The sequence below is a fragment of the Podarcis muralis genome, chromosome 15 (genome assembly GCF_964188315.1).
Source record: "Podarcis muralis chromosome 15, rPodMur119.hap1.1, whole genome shotgun sequence".
In the NCBI taxonomy this organism is placed as follows: Eukaryota; Metazoa; Chordata; class Lepidosauria; order Squamata; family Lacertidae; genus Podarcis; species Podarcis muralis.
Window position 1 is genome coordinate 963,530 of NC_135669.1, and position 19,639 is coordinate 983,168.

General features: G+C 49.4%; 1 protein-coding gene across 4 annotated transcripts in view; it reads right to left on the bottom strand.

Annotated features, from left to right (window-relative positions):
• The window catches only part of ADAM9 (ADAM metallopeptidase domain 9), a 197,428-nt gene that overhangs the window by 140,265 nt on the left and 37,524 nt on the right, over positions 1-19,639 (bottom strand). For all 4 annotated transcript variants that reach the window (XR_013390808.1, XR_013390807.1, XM_077919267.1 and 1 more), the window contains exons 10-16: positions 16,442-16,523; positions 15,699-15,832; positions 13,923-14,094; positions 12,167-12,259; positions 9,648-9,843; positions 8,924-9,029; positions 7,434-7,617 (exon numbers count right to left, since the gene is read on the bottom strand). Coding sequence is in view for 2 of the 4 variants with exons in the window: in XM_077919267.1 (XP_077775393.1) it covers positions 7,434-7,617; positions 8,924-9,029; positions 9,648-9,843; positions 12,167-12,259; positions 13,923-14,094; positions 15,699-15,832; positions 16,442-16,523 (967 nt within the window). In the remaining 2 variants the exon portion in view is untranslated. The remainder of the gene's footprint in view (positions 1-7,433; positions 7,618-8,923; positions 9,030-9,647; positions 9,844-12,166; positions 12,260-13,922; positions 14,095-15,698; positions 15,833-16,441; positions 16,524-19,639) is intronic.

Genomic DNA, 19,639 nt, shown 5'->3' on the forward strand with positions numbered 1-19,639 from the left:
AAAATTCCCACAACACTTAACAGGTACACACAGACCATGCTCAAAGCATGGAAAACAGAAATAGGCAAACTATCTCCAACTCCATCCCCACTAACTCCCCTGGCATACCACCCATTATTCCATCACGCAGCACAAAGCCTCCAGATAAAAACTTGGCTTATATTGTCTAATAGACTTCTACAAAAATAACAAACATTTGTCAACACAAGAAATTCGAGACAAACAAGAAGACACCCAAATGTCCTGGCTAGTAGTAGTAGTAAAATCAGCAGCAACTAGGTAGTAAAATCAGCAGCAACTAGGCCCCTGACAACCTTCGAAAACCTCCTAACAACAAAGGGACATGGTAAAGGAATGGTATCTGCAATATACAAAATACTATTCCAAAATCCCACAAACTCCCTAGACACAATCAAAAAACAATGGATGACATAGGCTACAAGATTAACCCCACTCAATGGACCAAAATGTGGTCTAACCCCCCCCCCCTTTAAATCCATATCAACAAAAAGAAAAGAACTCACTCTAAAAATCACCTACAGGTGGTACCTAAAACCAAGAAAACTAGTGCTAATACGCCCAGGAACCTCACTAAAATGCTGGAGAGGGTGCACCTCCACAGGCACATACCTCCACATGTGGCAGGAGTGCCCCAAAATCCAACTATTCTGGACAACAGCTATACGAGAAATATGTAAAATAACTAAGCAAGTGTAGTGGTTTGGAGTTACTCGTGCGTAAACCGACCCCGTTTGGGTGCTTGGTTGCCTGGTTAACTCTTTCGGACTGCACAGCCCATCTCCGCTTGACTGGCTCAGTCACTGGCAGAATCTGTCTGTGGGCGTTTCTTAAACCTCTGCCAGCATAAAAGCTGTTTGACACCTAATCGTCTCCGCCTCTCATTGCGCGGGAGTCTCCTGCGCAGGGTGGGCGTGGGTAGCGGAGTGCCTGGGCTCTCTTCACTGACTTCCAGGGAAGAATCCCGGAGCCCTTCCACCTCCTCTTCCCCTTGCTCTCCTGGACTCTTGGTGTAACACGTCTTACCTTCCCCTTCCACCGAGCTGAGTCTCCCCCTAGTGCTAGGACCTTCACCTGCAGAGTCTCAGACCCTCTCCTTCTCCCGTGTCTCCGATGTCAGTTCCCTGACATCCACCTCCCCTCCAGGGCCCCCCTCACTCCCCGTTCGACCGGTGGGCTCTCTCTCTTCCTCTTCTCCGGTCGGTGAGATGGGGAAACCCCGGAAGGAGCTGTCCTCCTCCTCCGTGGGTGCGAAAACCTCTTCCCACCTGCCGAAGTTCCCACCCATGGGGCGACCCTCCCAGTCCGATTCTTCCTCGGATTCTGAAAACCCTTCGAAACTCTCCTCGTCATCTGTGGTGCCAAATTGTTCCTCCCAGAACCTCTCTAAGGGTTTGGGCTTATCCGGGAACCGGCGGTGGAACACTTCCACCATATGCTCGTCACCCACTGCTCCCGCTGGCACCCACGTGTTTTCCGACCAGGGCTCTCCTTCCCACGCCACCAAATACTCCACTTGCCGACCTCTCCACCTTGAGTCCACTATTTCCGCGGCCGAGTTGTGGTGTTCCCTTTCTTCTACCTGTGGTTGTGGCATGACTTCTACTTCTCGCCCCACGAACTCCCTCCCCTCCCTGTGTGGTGAGAGCAAGGATCTGTGGAACACAGGATGTATTTTCATACTCTCGGGCAACCTGAGCTTGAATGCCACAGGGTTTATCTGTTGTGTGACTTCAAATGGCCCCAGCCTCCTAGGCTGCAACTTCTTGCACCCTCCCTTAAAGGGTAACCCTTGAATGGATAGCCACACTCGATCCCCCACCCGTATGGTTTCCCCTTCCCTGCGGTGCTTATCTGCTTGCTTCTTGTAATTCTCCTTGGCCCGCTCTAGGTTCATCTTAAGTTGTTGGTGCATAGCTTCCATTTCTTCCACAAACTGTTCAGCAGCGGGCACACTCCAGTTTTGTCCCTCACTCCCCGGAAATGCCCTGGGATGACACCCATAGTTGGCCATAAACGGACTCATTCCCGTGGACACATGTTCAGCGTTATTGTACGCAAATTCCGCTAACGCTAGTTCTTCTACCCAATCATTCTGCCTCTCGCTTACATAACAGCGCAGGTATTGCTGGAGTATGCTGTTTGCCCTTTCTGCTTGCCCATTGGTTTCTGGGTGTCTCGCTGTCGAGAAACTCACCTCGACTTGAAGTAGACTCATGAGCTTCCTCCAGAACCGGGAAGTAAATTGTTTTCCGCGGTCGGAGATAACCCTCAAGGGGGCGCCATGCAACCTAAAAATGTGCTCTACAAACAACTGTGCCGTTTCTTCCGCTGTCACCGCGTGTGAGCAGGCTATAAAATGGCACATTTTGGTTAGCAAGTCGACTACTACCATTACTGCTGTTTTTCCCCGTGATTTGGGCAAATCCGTCATAAAATCAATAGACACCACCTCCCAGGGTTTGTTTGGTGTGGGTAAGGGTTCCAGCAACCCCGCTGGTACCTTGCGTTCCCCTTTGGCCCTTTGGCATCGGTCGCACCCCTGTACATATTCTCGTACGTCTTCCCTCACCCGTGGCCACCAGAATTGCCTGGTCACCAACATCATAGTTTTGTGTTGTCCAAAGTGTCCTGCTGTGGGGGTGTCATGTAGTTGTTTGAGTACCCTTCTTCTTAAAACTTCCCCCGGTACATACATTGCCCCCCTATAGTACAACACCCCTTCCTTCTCTTCAAACCCTTCTGGTGCCTCCCCCCCATCTCGGAGTTCCCTGATTTTAGTTTGGGCGAATTCATCGTTCCTAGTGAGCCCTGCCAGCTCTCTCGTGCCCACCAGAGTTCCCCCACACACCCATCGGTCCTCCGGTATGATGTGTCGTGTCTCCGGCGGCCCCTCTCCTTCGAAGTACTCTGGTTTCCGCGAAAGAGCGTCTGCTCTCACGTTTTGCTCCCCTGGCACATACCGGATTTCAAAAGAAAACTTGGAGAATTCCTGCGCCCAGCGAATTTGTCTCTGGTTGAGCACTCGCGCTGTCCTCCAGTATTCCAAGTTCTTGTGATCCGTGCAAACCTGGATCTTGTGCTGCGCCCCTATCAGCAGGTGGCGCCACCGAGGGAAGGCAGCGTAGATTGCGAGCAGTTCTCGGTCGTACACGGTGTAGTTTTGCTCCGACTTGCTCAGCTTCCTCGAGAAAAAGGCACACGGTTTCCATTCTTGCTTGCCCAGTCCTGGCTGCAAAAGAACAGCTCCGATGGCTCTGTCTGATGCGTCCGTCTCCAACCTCAGTGGTTTCTCCAAATCCACGTGTAATAGTTGCTCTTCCGACGTGAACGCCTTCTTCAAGCTTTCAAAGGACCGCTGGGCTTCCTCCGTCCACACGAACTTCCTTTTACTACTGAGACAGTCTGTGATTGGTGCTGTCAAGTGGGCAAAGTTCTTGATGAACTTCCTGTAGAAATTGCTGAAACCTAGAAACCTCTGTACGTCCTTCCGTGTCTTGGGGGGTTTCCACTCCAACACTGCTTGCACCTTGCTTGGGTCCATCGCTAGGCCTTTGTCAGACAACATGTACCCCAGGAACTCCACCTCTCGGGCATGAAACTGACATTTCTCTAGCTTGACCCACAACTGGTGTTTCTGCAGTCGTTGTAGCACTTCCCTGACATCTCGCACATGTTGCTCCTCGTTTTCCGAATAAATCAAGACGTCGTCCAGAAATGCTACACAGTTCTTGTAAAGCAGAGACCCCAACACGTGGTGCATGAAACCTTGAAAACAGGCGGAGCCTGATTGTAATCCAAAAGGCATAACTAAATATTCAAAGGCCCCCAGGGGTGTGAACATGGTGGTCTTCCATTCATCCCCCTCCCTCATCCTGATCAAGTTGTAAGCCCCTCTTAAGTCGAGTTTGGTGAAAATCTTTCCCTTTCTGACTCTCGTCAGAATGTCGTCAATTCTGGGCATAGGGAAAGTCACGGGTTCAGACACCAAGTTGACGGCCCGAAAGTCCACTACGAGTCTGGGCCTATCTGAGTCTTTCTTGTCCACAAAAAATACTGGACTGCCCCCTACTGCCTTTGATTCTCTTATAAATCCTCTCTTTAGGTTCTTGTCGATAAATTCCCATAACTCCTTCATCTCCCTGTCTGACATGGCATACAGCTTACCCACCGGCAGCTGCGCCCCAGGGAGTAAATTGATTTGGCAGTCAAACGGTCTGTGGGGGGGCAGCCTATCTGCCTCTTTCTCACTAAAAACCTCCTTTAGATCAGCATATTGTGGCGGCACCTCCCCTCTCCGTTCCACTGCCATGCTTGCCACTCTGGCTACACTCATCCTTGGCGTTTCCCCTCCTAGGCAGTGCTGCAGGCAGTAGTCTGACCCAAAGCTGACTGTCCTCTGGTACCACGCCACCACAGGATCATGTTGCGCTAGCCAGCTCATTCCTAATATTATTGGGGGACCCGCTAATGAGGCAACGTGAAAGGCGATCATCTCTGAGTGCCTAGACACTCTCATTCTCATCGGAGGGGTCTGGTGGGTCACTTCTCCCCCAATCAGTTCCCTCCCATCAATTGTGGTAACTGCAAGGGGTGCATCCAAAGGTAGCAGGTGAAGCTGATGCTCTAAGGCAAAGTCCTTGCTGAAGAAGTTGCATGAACTCCCCGAGTCCAGCATTGCCTGCACCTTGACTGGGTGGCCATTCGGGAGTTCTAGCACCACCTCTATGGTGATGGCTGCTCTTGGAGAATCTGGTTTGGGCACGTTCACTGGTTGTTGGCCTGGCTGCTGTGCCCGCTGATTGGCAGCCAAGCGTTTCCGTTTCCCTGCTCCTGGGTCGATTGCTCCTCCTCCTCTCCCCCCACGGCCCCCACCATTCCTTGCAAAGCCTTTCTTTGTGGGCAGACTCTGGCAAAATGTCCTGGCCGCTGGCAAAGGAAACATTTCTTGGTCGCTTTTACATCCTTTCCCTCCCTTTTGCGACCCTCGCTGGAGTTTGAAATCTCCTGGGCGCGCGCACCCCCTATTTCCATTGGCTCCGCTGCCAGGGAAGGTTGCCTAGGCATCTTAGGAATGCGGTAGTCATAGCAACGCTGCTCTCTCCCTTCCCGCCTCTCTTGAGCCCGCGCTTCTTCCCTTACACCTATCGCAAGGACAGCTTTGGTCAGAGCATCCATAGACTGTGGGTGGGGCACGCGCGCAAGCTCATCTTTGACCGTTGGAGAAAGGCCTTCCTCAAATAACATTTGAAGGGGTTCCGAGTCCAGCTGCCACCCTAGGCGGTGAACTATCATTGCAAAACGTGACCAATAGTCTCTAACTGACCCGTCTCCCTGCTTACAGTTCATCATTTTTCTTTTGGTCACACTTTGTTGCACATCACTAGAGAACATCGCGTCCATGGCCTGGAAGAATTTCGTGAGATCTTCCATGGCATCATTTTGCGTCGCCATGAGCGGCCGGATCCACTCCCTAGCCCCGTCCTGCAGGTGCCCCACAATATAAGCAACTCTTGCTGCATCATTTTCAAAATCGTTCTGCTGCAGCTTCAAGGCATATTCTATTTCAGTTCTAAACGCCCCATAATCTTGAGGCTTCCCCCCAAACTTGTGCACCAGTCCCGGTACCTTCCTTGCTATGGGGGTGGGTTTCCCCTGAGCATCTAAAGACCGTCGTTCATCTAGCCTCGCCGTCAGGATGGCTATATGCTCTTCCAAGTCGCGGTTTCTCTCCTCCAGCGATTGGCCTCGAGCCGCCCCTTGCGTGGCTCCGACTTCTCTGGTCTTACTCATGATGCCTCCTGCTTGTTGCGCACGAGCAACTTTCGAGGACAGACAGATTGCTGTAGTGGTTTGGAGTTACTCGTGCGTAAACCGACGCCGTTTGGGTGCTTGGTTGCCTGGTTAACTCTTTCGGACTGCACAGCCCATCTCCGCTTGACTGGCTCAGTCACTGGCAGAATCTGTCTGTGGGCGTTTCTTAAACCTCTGCCAGCATAAAAGCTGTTTGACACCTAATCGTCTCCGCCTCTCATTGCGCGGGAGTCTCCTGCGCAGGGTGGGCGTGGGTAGCGGAGTGCCTGGGCTCTCTTCACTGACTTCCAGGGAAGAATCCCGGAGCCCTTCCACCTCCTCTTCCCCTTGCTCTCCTGGACTCTTGGTGTAACACGTCTTACCTTCCCCTTCCACCGAGCTGAGTCTCCCCCTAGTGCTAGGACCTTCACCTGCAGAGTCTCAGACCCTCTCCTTCTCCCGTGTCTCCGATGTCAGTTCCCTGACAGCAAGCATTAGAAATCACCCCAGAATTGGCTCTACTAAACATCTTCCTTGGGACGCGGGTGGCACTGTGGGTAAAACCTCAGCGCCTCGGACTTGCCGATCGCATGGTCGGCGGTTCGAATCCCCGCGGAGGGGTGAGCTCCCGTCGTTCGGTCCCAGCTCCTGCCCACCTAGCAGTTCGAAAGCACCATTATGTGCAAGTAGATAAATAGGTACCGCTGTATAGCGGGAAGGTAAACGGCGTTTCCGTATGCTGCTCTGGTGCCAGTTTGCCGAAGCAGCTTCGTCACGCTGGCCATGTGACCCGGAAGTGTCTGCGGACAGCGTTGGCTCCCGGCCTCTAGAGTGAGATGAGCGCACAACCCTAGAGTCTGTCAAGACTGGCCCGTATGGGCAGGGGTACCTTTACCTTTACCTTAAACATCTTCCAAGACAATAATACATATCTACACCACAAAGAATTCATAACCCACCTACTTTCAGCAGCCAGAAACATCATAACCAGACACTGGAGAGACCTGTCAGGAGTAAGCATGGACCAATGCTACCAAATAGTATGGGAAACAGACATACTAGAAAAAGTAACCAACTGACACGGGGACAAATAGAAGAAGACGCCTTCATCCCGGTATGGCTCCCCTTTATCACATACACAGCCCAGCAAGACAACGATAAAAATCCACCAACAGCATACAAATCAATATGGCTAACCTGATCCAAAACACCCACCCACCCCACTCACACTTGAAAACAAAGACCACCACAGCCAACCACAAATGAACAGCCACACCCTAGGCCAACCCCAACCTCTCTCACCACCAAAGGAACACAAGTGAACAGCAGAGAACCCACACTAGCAATGCTGACACAAAACCCCACATATATTAAGTAAAATAGAAACATCACCACCCGACCCCACCCCCACCCATCTTTCCCCCCTCCACCTCTTTCCCCCTATTCTTCCTAATGTCTCAACAAATGAAACCAATTTGTAAAAAAGAAAAGAAAAGGAAAGTATTATGTGGAAAAAAATATGAGAGAGAGACATTGCACATACCTTTGTAAATCAAGAAAATCTTTAATAAAAATACATTAAACAAAAAACAATGGTCCACCTGAGAACTTTCCTGCTTTACCTTTCCAGGGGCACATTTGGTGCCTTCGTTCACCATCCCTGGATCTGGTACGTCTGATCCCAGCTGGAAGTCCACACCCCAACAGGTGTTACCTTGGATGGGAGACTTGATAATGGCAGGTTCAATTCCAAAGACAGGAAGGGTTTGCACATTCTCACATTGTAGTTTCCCACACATGGCGTTCCTGTGGCAATATGGCATGGCAACTTAAATCACTGACAGTTAATTTCTGAAAGTATGCACAGATCATTATTGACTTAGGTTTTTTGAGGCTTAGTAGGATCAAAGGAAATATACACTCCTGGATGCTAATTGTGGGCTAATCATAAGGAAAACATCTGTTTGTGCAAAACGTATTAATGACATAGTGGGTTTGGCAAAGCATCACGCTCCTCCAATGAAAGGATGGGGGAGAAATGCATGGCCCTAATGCAGGGGAAGCCAACATGGTGCCCTCCAGACATTTGCACTACAGTTCCCATCGGTCCCATTCAACATGGCCAATGGTCAGCAGTGCTGGGAGTTGTCGTCCAAAACATCTGGAGGGCACCAGGATAGTGATTCCTGCCCTTATCTGTCAAATGCAATATGAATGAATAGGACAGGGGCAGTTGGGGCCCGTCCACCTGGGAAAGTGAGCTCATCTAGGAGAAGAAACACTCTGATCCTAGGCCTCTGCCTCTGCTTGTGGGACAGGCTCAGGAGTAAACCTTGGATGGCGCCTTGTACGCCTCCTTCAAGCAACTGCTGCAGCCCAGTTGGTGCCAAATACCTTGATCTGCTTTCCTTTGGACCACATTAGCAAGGCCTAGAAAGGGGGTCTTGTCATCTGGGCACGTACCAGCTATTAGGCAGGCAGGCTGAGCAGCCGGGGAAAAAGGCCCACTGCACCTCTTTGGGGCTTCCCGTGCCCTCACTGAAGTCCTCTTCAGGCTTCAGGGAGGGTTTCCTCGTGAGCCACAAGGACTCTCCAGCCCTCTCCTGCCATTTCCAGGTTTCATTCAAGTTATTTATTTATTTTCTGGCACAACACGTAGACACGATCATGTGTGAATTGATTGTGCATGGGGGGGGGGCAGCTCTGCAGAGCAGGCTCCTTTTGACAAGCTGCTTATTGAGCAATCTTTTTGATTTGCTTGCATAAAAGAACCTTTTGTGGAAGTCAGATTATGTCCAGGCTTTGTTGAGCATTTGTTCTTATTTTGTTTGTGGGCAGTTACAGGACAATGAACATTCATCATGATTTCATCTTGATTTGTTTGCGCAGTGGTTATATGTTAATCATTCATTTGTTTCACTTTTCATGCTTTCCCTGTCACTTTCCTAAACACAAAGTCTGTGTTGTTGCTTTCTAAAGTAGATTCGTAACAACAGAGCACTTTAAGCTATTTTAATTGTGCAAACCTACATTTTCAGCATGTGACTTAATCCACCCCCTAACGCACCGACAGTCTGGAGGTGACCAGGTTTTCCTTGCCACACCCACTTACCAGCTCGAGCACTTCTTATAGTCATGCCCATGGTAACCGCAATTTCCAAACCTGTCACCTTTGGAATTCACTTCGGAAAAGCAGATTTGGGGAGCAGCCTTTGCTTCTGCAAAACACAGATTTGGGAAATCAGGCTTGCCAAGCTCCTTTAGCCTTCTGGCAGGACCAGCAGCATAAAGTAACAGAAGACCCATTTTCTGCATCAAGAAGAAATAGTAATAATAATAATAATAATAATAATAATAAATAAAATAAAATAAAATAAAATAAAATAAAATAAAACAACTAATGTGTGCTCCAGGTTGCGGTGGGGAGGGCAAGATAGCCTCCGATGGCCCCCTCCCTCACTGCGTCTGCCACCTCATTACCCTTATCACCTCCAGTTGTTCCTCCTCCTCCTGCTTGCTTACTGCAGAGAGCCAGTGAGCAAGCCGGCAGCAACTGCCTCTCGCTGCTGTTGCTCCTCCTCCTCCTTCCCACCACAACTGTCTGAGCCAGAGCAAGAAGATGAACAAGCAAGCAGGTGAAAAGAAGCAGCAGGCCCAGGGGGCTCTTGGGGGGGGGGGCTCTCAGCAGATGCCCAACTGCGCTGTCCCTTGATCCCAGCCTTGCAGAAAAGCAACAGAATTTGTCATCCAGAGGCAGTTCCCAATCCCTTAGGATAATGTCTGCTAGCTGTTCCTTATGGAGAAGCAAACATAACGCAGATCCTCATGCTCCTTACTTGGCCCAAAGATGCCCTGGCACTGGGCATTGTAATACTGGCAGAGCCCGTTGTAGCAGTAAGCCTCGTCTTTGTGGCAAGGGTGCCCGTTCTCAATGGTGACGTCTGGAGGGCAGAACTGTGAAGTTCCATTGCAGAACTCAGGGAGGTCGCACTCACTGGCCCGCTCACGGCACTCTGTGCCTTTGGACAGGAACTACGAAAGGGAGGCAGGAAATGTACCAGCGTCAACCTGCTAATACCCACTGTGGGCAATATACCAAAACTATCAACAAAGTAGATTAAACCTCCCACTGACTTCACCCCATAATAGTCTAGCATTTATGCAGCACAGGTCACCTGTCCAAAATATTGTGTTCCTCCTCTGTAATCTTTACATCATCCTCTATGGTAGGCTGGCATTATTATTCCCATATGGCAGGTGGAAGCTACCTAAATGCTCTCCTCCTCCTAATTTGTTTAAAGAGCTTCTTCTTGTTCTTGGTCTTAATGTTTTTAGCAACGTGCTCCTCAAATTCTTTTTAAGCATTTATGGGACCCTCCTTCCCCCACAATCACTTTAGAAGCTATCCTACCACCTTTAAGGATCTAAGCAGCAATAGTCCCAGTTCAAGTGCAGCCTGTCCCTTTTGTACAGGCCTGGATTGACCAGAATGTTCCCCAGTGTCTAACAAATCCAATGCTCTCCTCCCAACCCCATTGCCTCATCCACATGCCTCTCTAGCTGACCCTGCAAGGGGAACTGGTAGCATTTCAGAGAAAGCTACCTTGGAGGTCCTGGCTTTCAGCACCATACCTATCAAACTACATTTGGCTTCCAGGAGCTCACCTCTACATTCCCCCATGTCATTGGTGTCAACATGCATCACAACCACTGACTCCTCCCCAGGACTATCTTCCAGGCTCCTTAGGCCATGTGCCATATGTGCAGCCTTCATGCCAGCCAGGCAGTTCGCCCTGGGATATCTTTGCGCACCACACACCCAAATATCTAGGTTCCTGATGACTGATTCCCCACTATCACGATCCCTGAACTCCTTGCAGATGTATTCTCTGTGAGAGAGGATAACAGTTTGTCCCATCTCGAAGAATGTTTACCTGTTCCTCAGAGAAGGACCCTCCTTCCCCAGCACCCTTCTTCTTCCTGACAGGAGGGGAGCTATCATCGCAGGAGTGCGACTCTGCTGTAACGCTCACGAAGGTGTCAGCCACCAGCCACTTGGCCTCTCTGAGCTTCTCCAGACCTGCCAGCCTGGCCTCAAGGGATCAAATGTGCTGCTGGAGACGCAGGAGCTCCTTGCACCCTGACACACCCATGACCTTTGTCTCACAGGGAGACAGTCGTACATGGAAAAGACAAACCCCCCACATACAAGCACCAAAGCATTAGAACCAAAGCATTAGATCTGCTCCAAAATGTTCTCAATAGGCTTGCAATATGTCTGGAAAATCCCTGACATGTCCTGGTTTTCAGGTGTAAAAATGGCATTGGGGGCGAATTTTGCTGAATTGGCAAAATGTCAGGAAAAACCCAGGTGTATGGTGGTTTCCAAAAAAAGCCAACCAATTTCAGTGGTGTCAGGAATTTTACTTTTTTAAATATGGCAACCCTAGTTTTCAGAGGCAAATAGTAATGAACGTGGGATCGCACACAACTGCCCTGATATTGGCAAGAGCACAGATAAATCACGAATGCCCAATGAAATGGACGCCTGGAGGGCCTTAAGTCTAAACATGGCATCAAAGCAGCCAGACTTTTAACAGTGAGTACCTGCAAACTGACACATTTGCACTTAGCCATGGTTCGTCTTAGTGTTATGTACAACCTGGCCATGTAGTGAGATGTCTAAGATTCAAATACTCTAGGAAAAAATCTTCTCTAACATAATATTTAATTAGGTAAAGGTAAAGGTACCCCTGCCCGTACGGGCCAGTCTTGACAGACTCTGGGGTTGTGCGCCCATCTCACTCAAGAGGCGGGGGCCAGCGCTGTCCGGAGACACTTCCGGGTCACGTGGCCAGCGTGACAAAGCTGCATCTGGCGAGCCAGCGCAGCACACGGAACGCTGTTTACCTTCCCACTGGTAAGCGGTCCCTATTTATCTACTTGCACCCGGGGGGTGCTTTTGAACTGCTAGGTTGGCAGGCGCTGGGACCGAGCAGCAGGAGCGCACCCAGCTGCGGGGATTCGAACCGCTGACCTTTCGATCGGCAAGCCCTAGGCGCTGAGGCTTTTACCCACAGCGCCACCCGCGTCCCCAATATTTAATTACCATATCCCATTTATTTCAACTCAACTTGTTCTAAGAGAAGCACATTTAGAGTTGCGGACTATTTCTTTATCACATGTCAAGGCTGCAATCCTCCACACACTTACTCGAGAGCAAGCTCCACTGAACTCAGCAGGACTTTCTTCTGAGTAAGCATGTGTAGAATCATGCTGTTAGAGACCCAAGTCCCTGTAGAATTTCCTCCTGCCCTGCAGTTTCTGGCAATAACTTGGGATCAGTGAGTCTTACATGACAGTTGTGACAGCAGTCTCCATAACCACAATCAGCCCCAGGGTGGAGTCTACAAGTTCCTGCCTCACAGCAAGGATCAAACTGGCATTCCTGAAAAGTTAGGAGAGGAAGGGGGAAAACAGATGAGAAAGGAGGCCACTCTCAGGCATTTCCAACTGGTGCTTTTTTTCTAGAAAACTAGGTGCAGGTCCTCACCATGAAGTTGTTACAGTAAGTGCCACACTTTTTAACAAAAAAAGAGAGGTCCCAGTAGTGCATACCCCTGAGTACAGTCTGAAAAAAAGCACTAATGCCATTTTAATCTTAAAACTCGAATGTTGGCCTTATACAGGTGTAATTAACCTTGGACCTGAAACAATTCCTAAACCAGGGATGAGGAACCTGGCCATGGTTGATGGGAGTAGGAAGTCCTACACCACATGCATTAAACCATGGGCAGGGCTGACAGGAGCTGCAGCTGCATCAAATCCAGTTCAAACCATGGTTAAAGACTGGTCCCAAAACAGGACATAAAACTATGGTTTGAAATGGATTTGCCACCATGGTTTGTATTAATTATGGTTAAGTGTTGCTTCTGTACTGTGCAAACCACTCTTAAAGGAGGTGCCCTTCCAGCACATCTTCATTTAAAAACTTCTTCCATTAGCTTCTATTGACTACACCAGCTCCAGGCTGAAATTTTGAGGGGCCTGATCCAAGTTCAGATGTCATGGCAAGCCAGAGTAATTTCCTCCTTAGCCCAGCAAAGGGCAGAGCAGAGGGGAAGTGAAAGAGGTGTTTTTGAGCTGTGTCCTGATGGGCACAAAAGCACCTCTTTCACTTCCCCTCTGCTTCTTTGTGTTAAGCCACAGCTAAAACTAACTGTGGTTTAACACAGGTGAGGCTGAACTCCAGCCTATGGGCTGAATTAGATCCACCCGTCCTCTCCAGTTGGCCTGTGAGGCTGTTATGACCAAACCATGCCCACCTGCCAGGTATGGGGCAGGAAAGGAGAGGGTGGGCCACAGTGGAAATACATATTTTAAGAAAGTTAGGCCAACAATCGATAAATCTAAAGGACTTGCACCTCTCCTTGTGGTATAAAAGCATGTGGACTTTGGTAGCAGCAGAGAAGATAACACACAACTAAGAGGTCTCCAACGGGTGTGAAAAATCCAGAGCACTTCTACAGAGTCTGGCGGAACTTTAGTTTGCATGTTTCTGATTCTGATGTGCTGAACAATATAAGTACATCATAAACAGATGAAGGGTTTGTGTGGAAAGGCGAGCAGATTCCCTCCTATCCGTCTAATATGCACCAAGACAAAGCCCCCGCCCCCACTCCACTGACAGGTGGGTGGCTGGAGGGCAGGGAACTCCCTCCATTTTGTTTGCATGCATGCTGAATGGATATCACACCCACTCAAAGGATCTTTTTGGCCGCCCCCTGAAGCACTCTGCGATGGTGGGTGAGTTGCTCTGAGAGAGAGTGCCATATCCCACACCACTTGAAGCCAGGTTGCTTGCAGAGGGGGAGCAGAAGACTTCCCATGCCATGCCACTGTCATTCTGGCAGCCACCAGGAGCAAAGATAAGAATGTTCCATGTTTGATCTTGGGATTCAAGGAGCTTCTCAGAGAAGACAGTGCTAAAGAGGGATCTAAGACAAGAGCATGGCCTGTGGTAGCAGACGCAAGACCAGAAATCCTGAATAGCCCAAACTTCAAACCTGCCAAAAGAATTCTGTGTTGGTGACATCACACCCGTTACTAACCTCTGATGTTCCACAATCACATTCCTCTCCAGCATCTACTAGCTTGTTGCCACAGTACGGAATGCTATAGGTTTCCTCAGGCCTGGGGATATTGAGGAGGCAGCTCCCACCCTTGCTCAGAGTTAGCTTTTCAAAGTCTTCCTCGCTACAGCTGCTGAAGTTCCTGGCCCCTCTGCAAGCATGGAATATTAAAAAATAGTCCTTACATTGGGCCATGCAACCTCTAGGGCAGTCTTTGCCAACCTGGTGCCCTCCAGAGGTTTCAACCTAAAGCCGTATTCACACACAATATATGTAAAGCACTGTGATATCACTTTAAACAATCATGACTTCCCTCAAAGAATTATGGGAGCTGTAGTTTACGGGTGCTGAGAGTTGTTCAGAGGCCCCCAAAACACCTCCCCAGAGCTACAATTCCAAAAGTCGTTTAGCAATCAATCCCTTTTCAAAAGGAATCAAAATAAAATCACAAGACTAGGGCAGGTCCTAAAAATATAGCTCTCAAGTGTCAAAGGGCATGTATACAAAGCAAAGCAAAATCCAGTTTATACCAGTTTCACCAACATGGCTCCTGCCTTGGCTCAAGGAATCCTGGGAACTGTAATCCAATAAGGGTGCCAAGAATTCCAAAAGAGGTGCTTGGACTCCTATCATTTGACTGCAGTTCCCAGAGTTCCTAAGGAGAAGGGATGGGTATTAAGTCACTTGAAAGCCACAATGGAATGACATTCTAGGGGGATTGTGCAGAAGAAACACCACAGAAAAAGAATCACAGAGAAGGAAGTTTGCACAGCTGCACAGACTCTCTCATTTGACACCTGGCAGCAGTTGTTCCATCAGGCTTTCTTTGAACTGTTTCCATCCCAGCTGGTTGTTTGAAGGACTGTAACTTTAAAACCTGGTGCCTAAACTTGCTTTTCTTCTCTCTCCTCGCCCCCCCCCCCCCGCCCCCAATCCCTGAGGACTGAGCTTTGTAAGCCACTTTGAGAGCTTTTTTTTTAGTTAAAAGAGAGGTAAAAAATGTTTTGGGCATTATGAGGACACTTAATTTATGTATAAGATCTGGCATTGCTTGTTGGGGGGGGGGTCCCCCACTCTTATGTGCTATGGAAGGAAGGATTCTTGGCTTTACAGTAGTTCTTATTTTTATTATGTTCTGTATTTTGTTTCTTTTATATTGCATTTTTATGCTGTGAACTGCCCTGAGATCTACAAATGAAAAGCAGTATGTAAATTTAACAAATAATACCAATCTGTTTAAAAAGAGAAGATTCTCACTCACGTGGCTATGTTTTTGAAAGGATGAAAGCAGCATGGAAATGTTCCCATGGCTGAAATTCAGGGGTCCCCATGTTCAGAGGTTGCTCACCCTTTGTCTCCTGTAGCCTGTGATTACATCCCTCTACTCCAGGGATGGAGAACCTCAGGCCTCAGGGCCAAAGGCAGCCCTCTGAGCCTCTCTGTGGGGCTCCCAGGACGCTTCCGGCCACAGGCCCTTCCTAGCCACATCCCCTACTGACTCTGTCTGACTGGACCAGGCCCTTGCACCCTGATCATACCTCTCACTTGCCTGGTTGGAGGCAACGTGCGTGTGGAGACCAGGTGAAATTTGCACCCATTGCTCTGTTGACTTTTGCTTCTGGCCCCTCATGCCCCTGGCATGTTTCCCCCCAAAATGTTGCCTGTAAGGGAATGCAGCTGTCCAGTTGGAAAAGGTTTCCCAGAGTTGCTCTGCCCAAAGGCCTTCTGCAATAGGTCCAAAAAAGAGTTACGTACGATGCTCCAGAGTTCATGATACAGTTTTCTGAACCACAGTCACACTTCCTTTCATCGTCATGGTTCATTCCTAGGTTGTGGCCAAGTTCATGAGCAACGATCGATGAAAACATCTGCACACTGATGGGCCCAAACTAGAAAACAACACAAAAATAACAAGCACACACAAGTATGTAATAAAAAGGGGTCCAAAAGTTCTGGCTTGGTTAGAGAAACTATTGTGTAATCACTTAGGGGGGAAGTATCACAAGCCTTTGCTCTCTTCTTTCAGCCTTGGGTGATTGAAGTACCAGCACACAAGAAACCAGGCAGAGCAACCCAACTCCCCCCCCCCCCACAAGGCTGGGCAAGGAGTGTCTGGATTAGGCATAGGCAGAGGTGTTCCCCTGCTCTGCTCTCCCAACTGAGCTGGCCTTCCAGCTGCCCCCCAGATGTGTGGCCTTGCAACAGAACATTCTGAGGGAGGGGGATGAGCTAGCTTGGGATCCACAATGGCATTGGGCCCAATTCTCTGCCATGAGCAGCTGGGTTGTGAATGCAGCAGTGGTCCTGCCACTCTGCCAAGTCCTAGCAGTGGGAGGGGGGACTTTGGAATACACCCAAACCAAATGCCCCCAAATAAAAAGAATAAACCGAATGAAAACGGAGCACCTGGATCTCAGCCAGACCCACCGCAAACCCCTTTTGCCACAAAGCTAAGTTTCCACCTTTGTTCATTGGAGAAGCAATGGATGTTGTCTTACCACATTAATGCCTCCAGCGTGGCTCTTGGAGCAGACGGTACCCACGTAAGCCATCCCTGCTGTGCCACCAAATGCTTTCTTCCTGAAATTTACACACAGGAAAGAGTGCCATTAGTTTCTGCTGCAAGCAGAATTGTCATCTCCCATTTAAATCCCAAACAGTAATGCCAGCAAAGAGTGGGGGGTAAGGTCACTTTCAGTGTCTGGGCACTAGCTAAAAGGAGAATCACATTCTTAATAAAAGCCTTTAAAACTATGGGGAAATGGGGGGCGGGGGGAGTCAGGATAAGCAAATAAGTTTAAAATATTCAAGACTAAGAATAGTAAACAAACCAACAAAGATATATACATACATGTGCGTGCATGCATCTATTAGCACCCCCTAACAACAACAACAACAACAATTTTATTATTTATACCCCACCCATCTGGCTGGGTTTCCTCAGCCACTCTGGGTGGCTTCCAGCGGTCTGGATTAGTTGTAGTTTCCAGGTAACCTTCAAAGGTAGCCCCACATAGAGCGCGTTGCAGTAGTCCAAGCAGGAGATAATTAGAGCATGCATCACTCTGGCAAGACAGTTTGCAGGCAGGTAGGGTCTCAGCCTGCCTCGCAGAGGGAAGCATTCACCACCCTGCAAAGCCCATTGCCCAGCCCTTCCCAGCTCGCTTTTATGAGCCAGGATGGGCAAGGATCAAGGAGACAGGTGGTCGGTTTCACTCTTCCAATCAGCCTGTCCACATCCTCAGAGGTAACAGATTGGAATTGATCTCATACAACTTGACCAGACAGAACTCTAGCACTCTCCCACCCTAGCCCTGCTTCTGAAGGAATGGGTCTCCCAAACCCAAAACTGACTGTGCAGGCAGTTTGAAACTGCACCAAAATCCCTATTTTCCCTTAGCTAAAATGCTTTAACTTGAGCTCTTGAGCCAAAACCCAGCTGTATAAACAAGTGCTCAAAGCTCTCTCCCTTATCAGTCCATGAAGGCCGGTAATGATGGATGGCTTTGTCCATTCCAAAGTGGAACAGGGATGACACTCTGGGCTTTATCTTACATCCTGACCACAAAGACCACAAAGACGCACAGACCTAGTCTGGGAACAGCCAGAATGTGTTCTTGGAGTTGGTGACCTCTTGCTCCAAGATAAGAGTATAAGAACAGGAATAACCTTTTATGGTCAGAAGTACCGGAAGGAATACCCTTTTATGGTCAGAAATACAGGAAGGAATACCCTTTTATGGTTAAGAATACCGGAGCAGGAACATATGTGATGTCAACCTGCGTGTATAGGCTGACGTGGTTAGATTCCTGGGGAAGGAGGGAGAGGGTGCCTGGAGGATATATATACTGCATGAAATTTCTCATTTCTTTGGACTTGCTGTGGACTGACCCCACAAGTGCCTTTCTGCTGTTCCGGAGAGCAGAAATAAAGAACTCTTTCTCTGAACCAACCCTCGGTGTCATTTGACTTCCTTCCTCCTGTCCGGGAGCAACACAGACCCAATCGGTGAACTCCAATAAGGCTACACTTCCACAGTGGAGTCTATCTCTTTCCAAATCTGAGCAACTTTATTTGCAGAAACCATTGCAAAATCATTGCAGGAGATCTTGGGGTCCTTACAGGGCCTCAATGGTGAAAGTGGTTCCATTAGATTGTGAACCACCTGAGTCTCCTGCTGCTTTTTTCTGCAGAGGCAATAGAGATGGTGAAGAAGGTCCTATTTGCCATCGCTATCTCCACTTAGTAGGCTCAACATTGAGCTTTGAGCTGTGTCCAGTCCAATTCAGAATGAGTTTCCCACCACTGCTGCTCTAGCTGTCAGCTCTGGGGGAAACCAGGGGGCCGTCTGGGCTCCATGCAATCAGAGAGGGAGCTTCAGAGCCAGTCAGTCAATAGCCCTTGTTATCTCTACATTCCAGCTGGCCACCAGTGAATCAGGTGAAAGGCCATCAACATGGGATAAGGCATCTTCACTCTTTGGAAACCATTTGGTTCCATTAACTGGGGGGAGTGGTGGACCATCCGAATTGGTCCCACTTTCCTGAGTGGGGGGTGGGAGGAAGGGTCGTGGAGAAGTCTGGCTGCATCAGAAAGTGACCCAACCATGGCATTTCTTTTGTTTCACCAAAAACTTGCAGGAGTGCAATGAATTATATTCGAGGGAAGCACTAACTCATTCTGTTAGTGCAAGGGGTAATATGTGCAAAGCTGGGTGCCCCACTGGCGGCTTCATTTTGCACTATTTGCAGCTCTCAAATCAGGTGGTATCGTCACGTACAGCTGATCTATAGCACTGCAGCATTTTATAGTTGACTATAATTGTTGTTAGCGACTGTCAGGGGTTCAGGGAGAGAGGCGCAGATGAGGGAGGAGACTGAGAGCGAGGGGGAAGGATCCCAGGGCGACGAGGAAGAAGATGACAATGAGTCGAGGGGTTCCATGAGTCTCTCCAGTGAATCGGAGGATTCCCAAAAGGGAGCGCCCCTGGTCAGGCCAAGGGGAGCCACAGGGGGGAGTAGTCAGGAGCAGGGCAGCAGCAGGGGAACCCCCAGTGGGAGTTGGAGATCGGGACCGGCTTCTCCGCCGGAACGGAGTGAAGGGGGTGGAGTTCCCAGTGTGTCAGACGGAGCAGAGCAGGAAGCAGAGAGGGGAAGGAGATCGGGGCAAGACGTCCTGCCGGAAGGGGCGGAGAGTAGTACCGAGAGCAGTGTAACTGTCAAAAGGAAGGTCAGAAGCAGCGTACGCGCGCCAAGTTCAAATGTGGAGGCGCGCGGAAGTGAGGAGAGCCCGGAGGAGGAGCCTGGTCCCAAAGCACGGAGGAGGCGGGAGCAGGCGTCAGAGGATTCAGCCTCTGGGGAATCCCGGAGGGAGGGAACCCAGGGGGGCAGAAAGACCCTGCGGAAAAGGAAGGAGAGGAAGAGGTGGTCCAGCGCAAGCCTCTTAAACTGGTGTAGAGGCGGGACTGATTGAGAAGGGACTTCAGCGGTCTAAGCCTAACAGACGTGGGGTCACGCGCCTCGGATGTGGAGCTAACAATGTTCTTCAATAAAAGCTTTTGTACATAAGCTGGACTTGGCGTTGGTCTCTTGTGAGCTGGGACCTTGGGTGGCCCTGACAGCGACTCTGGTTTGTGCACAAGCATAAGAAGGGGTGGGATAAATATTTGCACAACTTCCATCATCCACCTCTTTTTG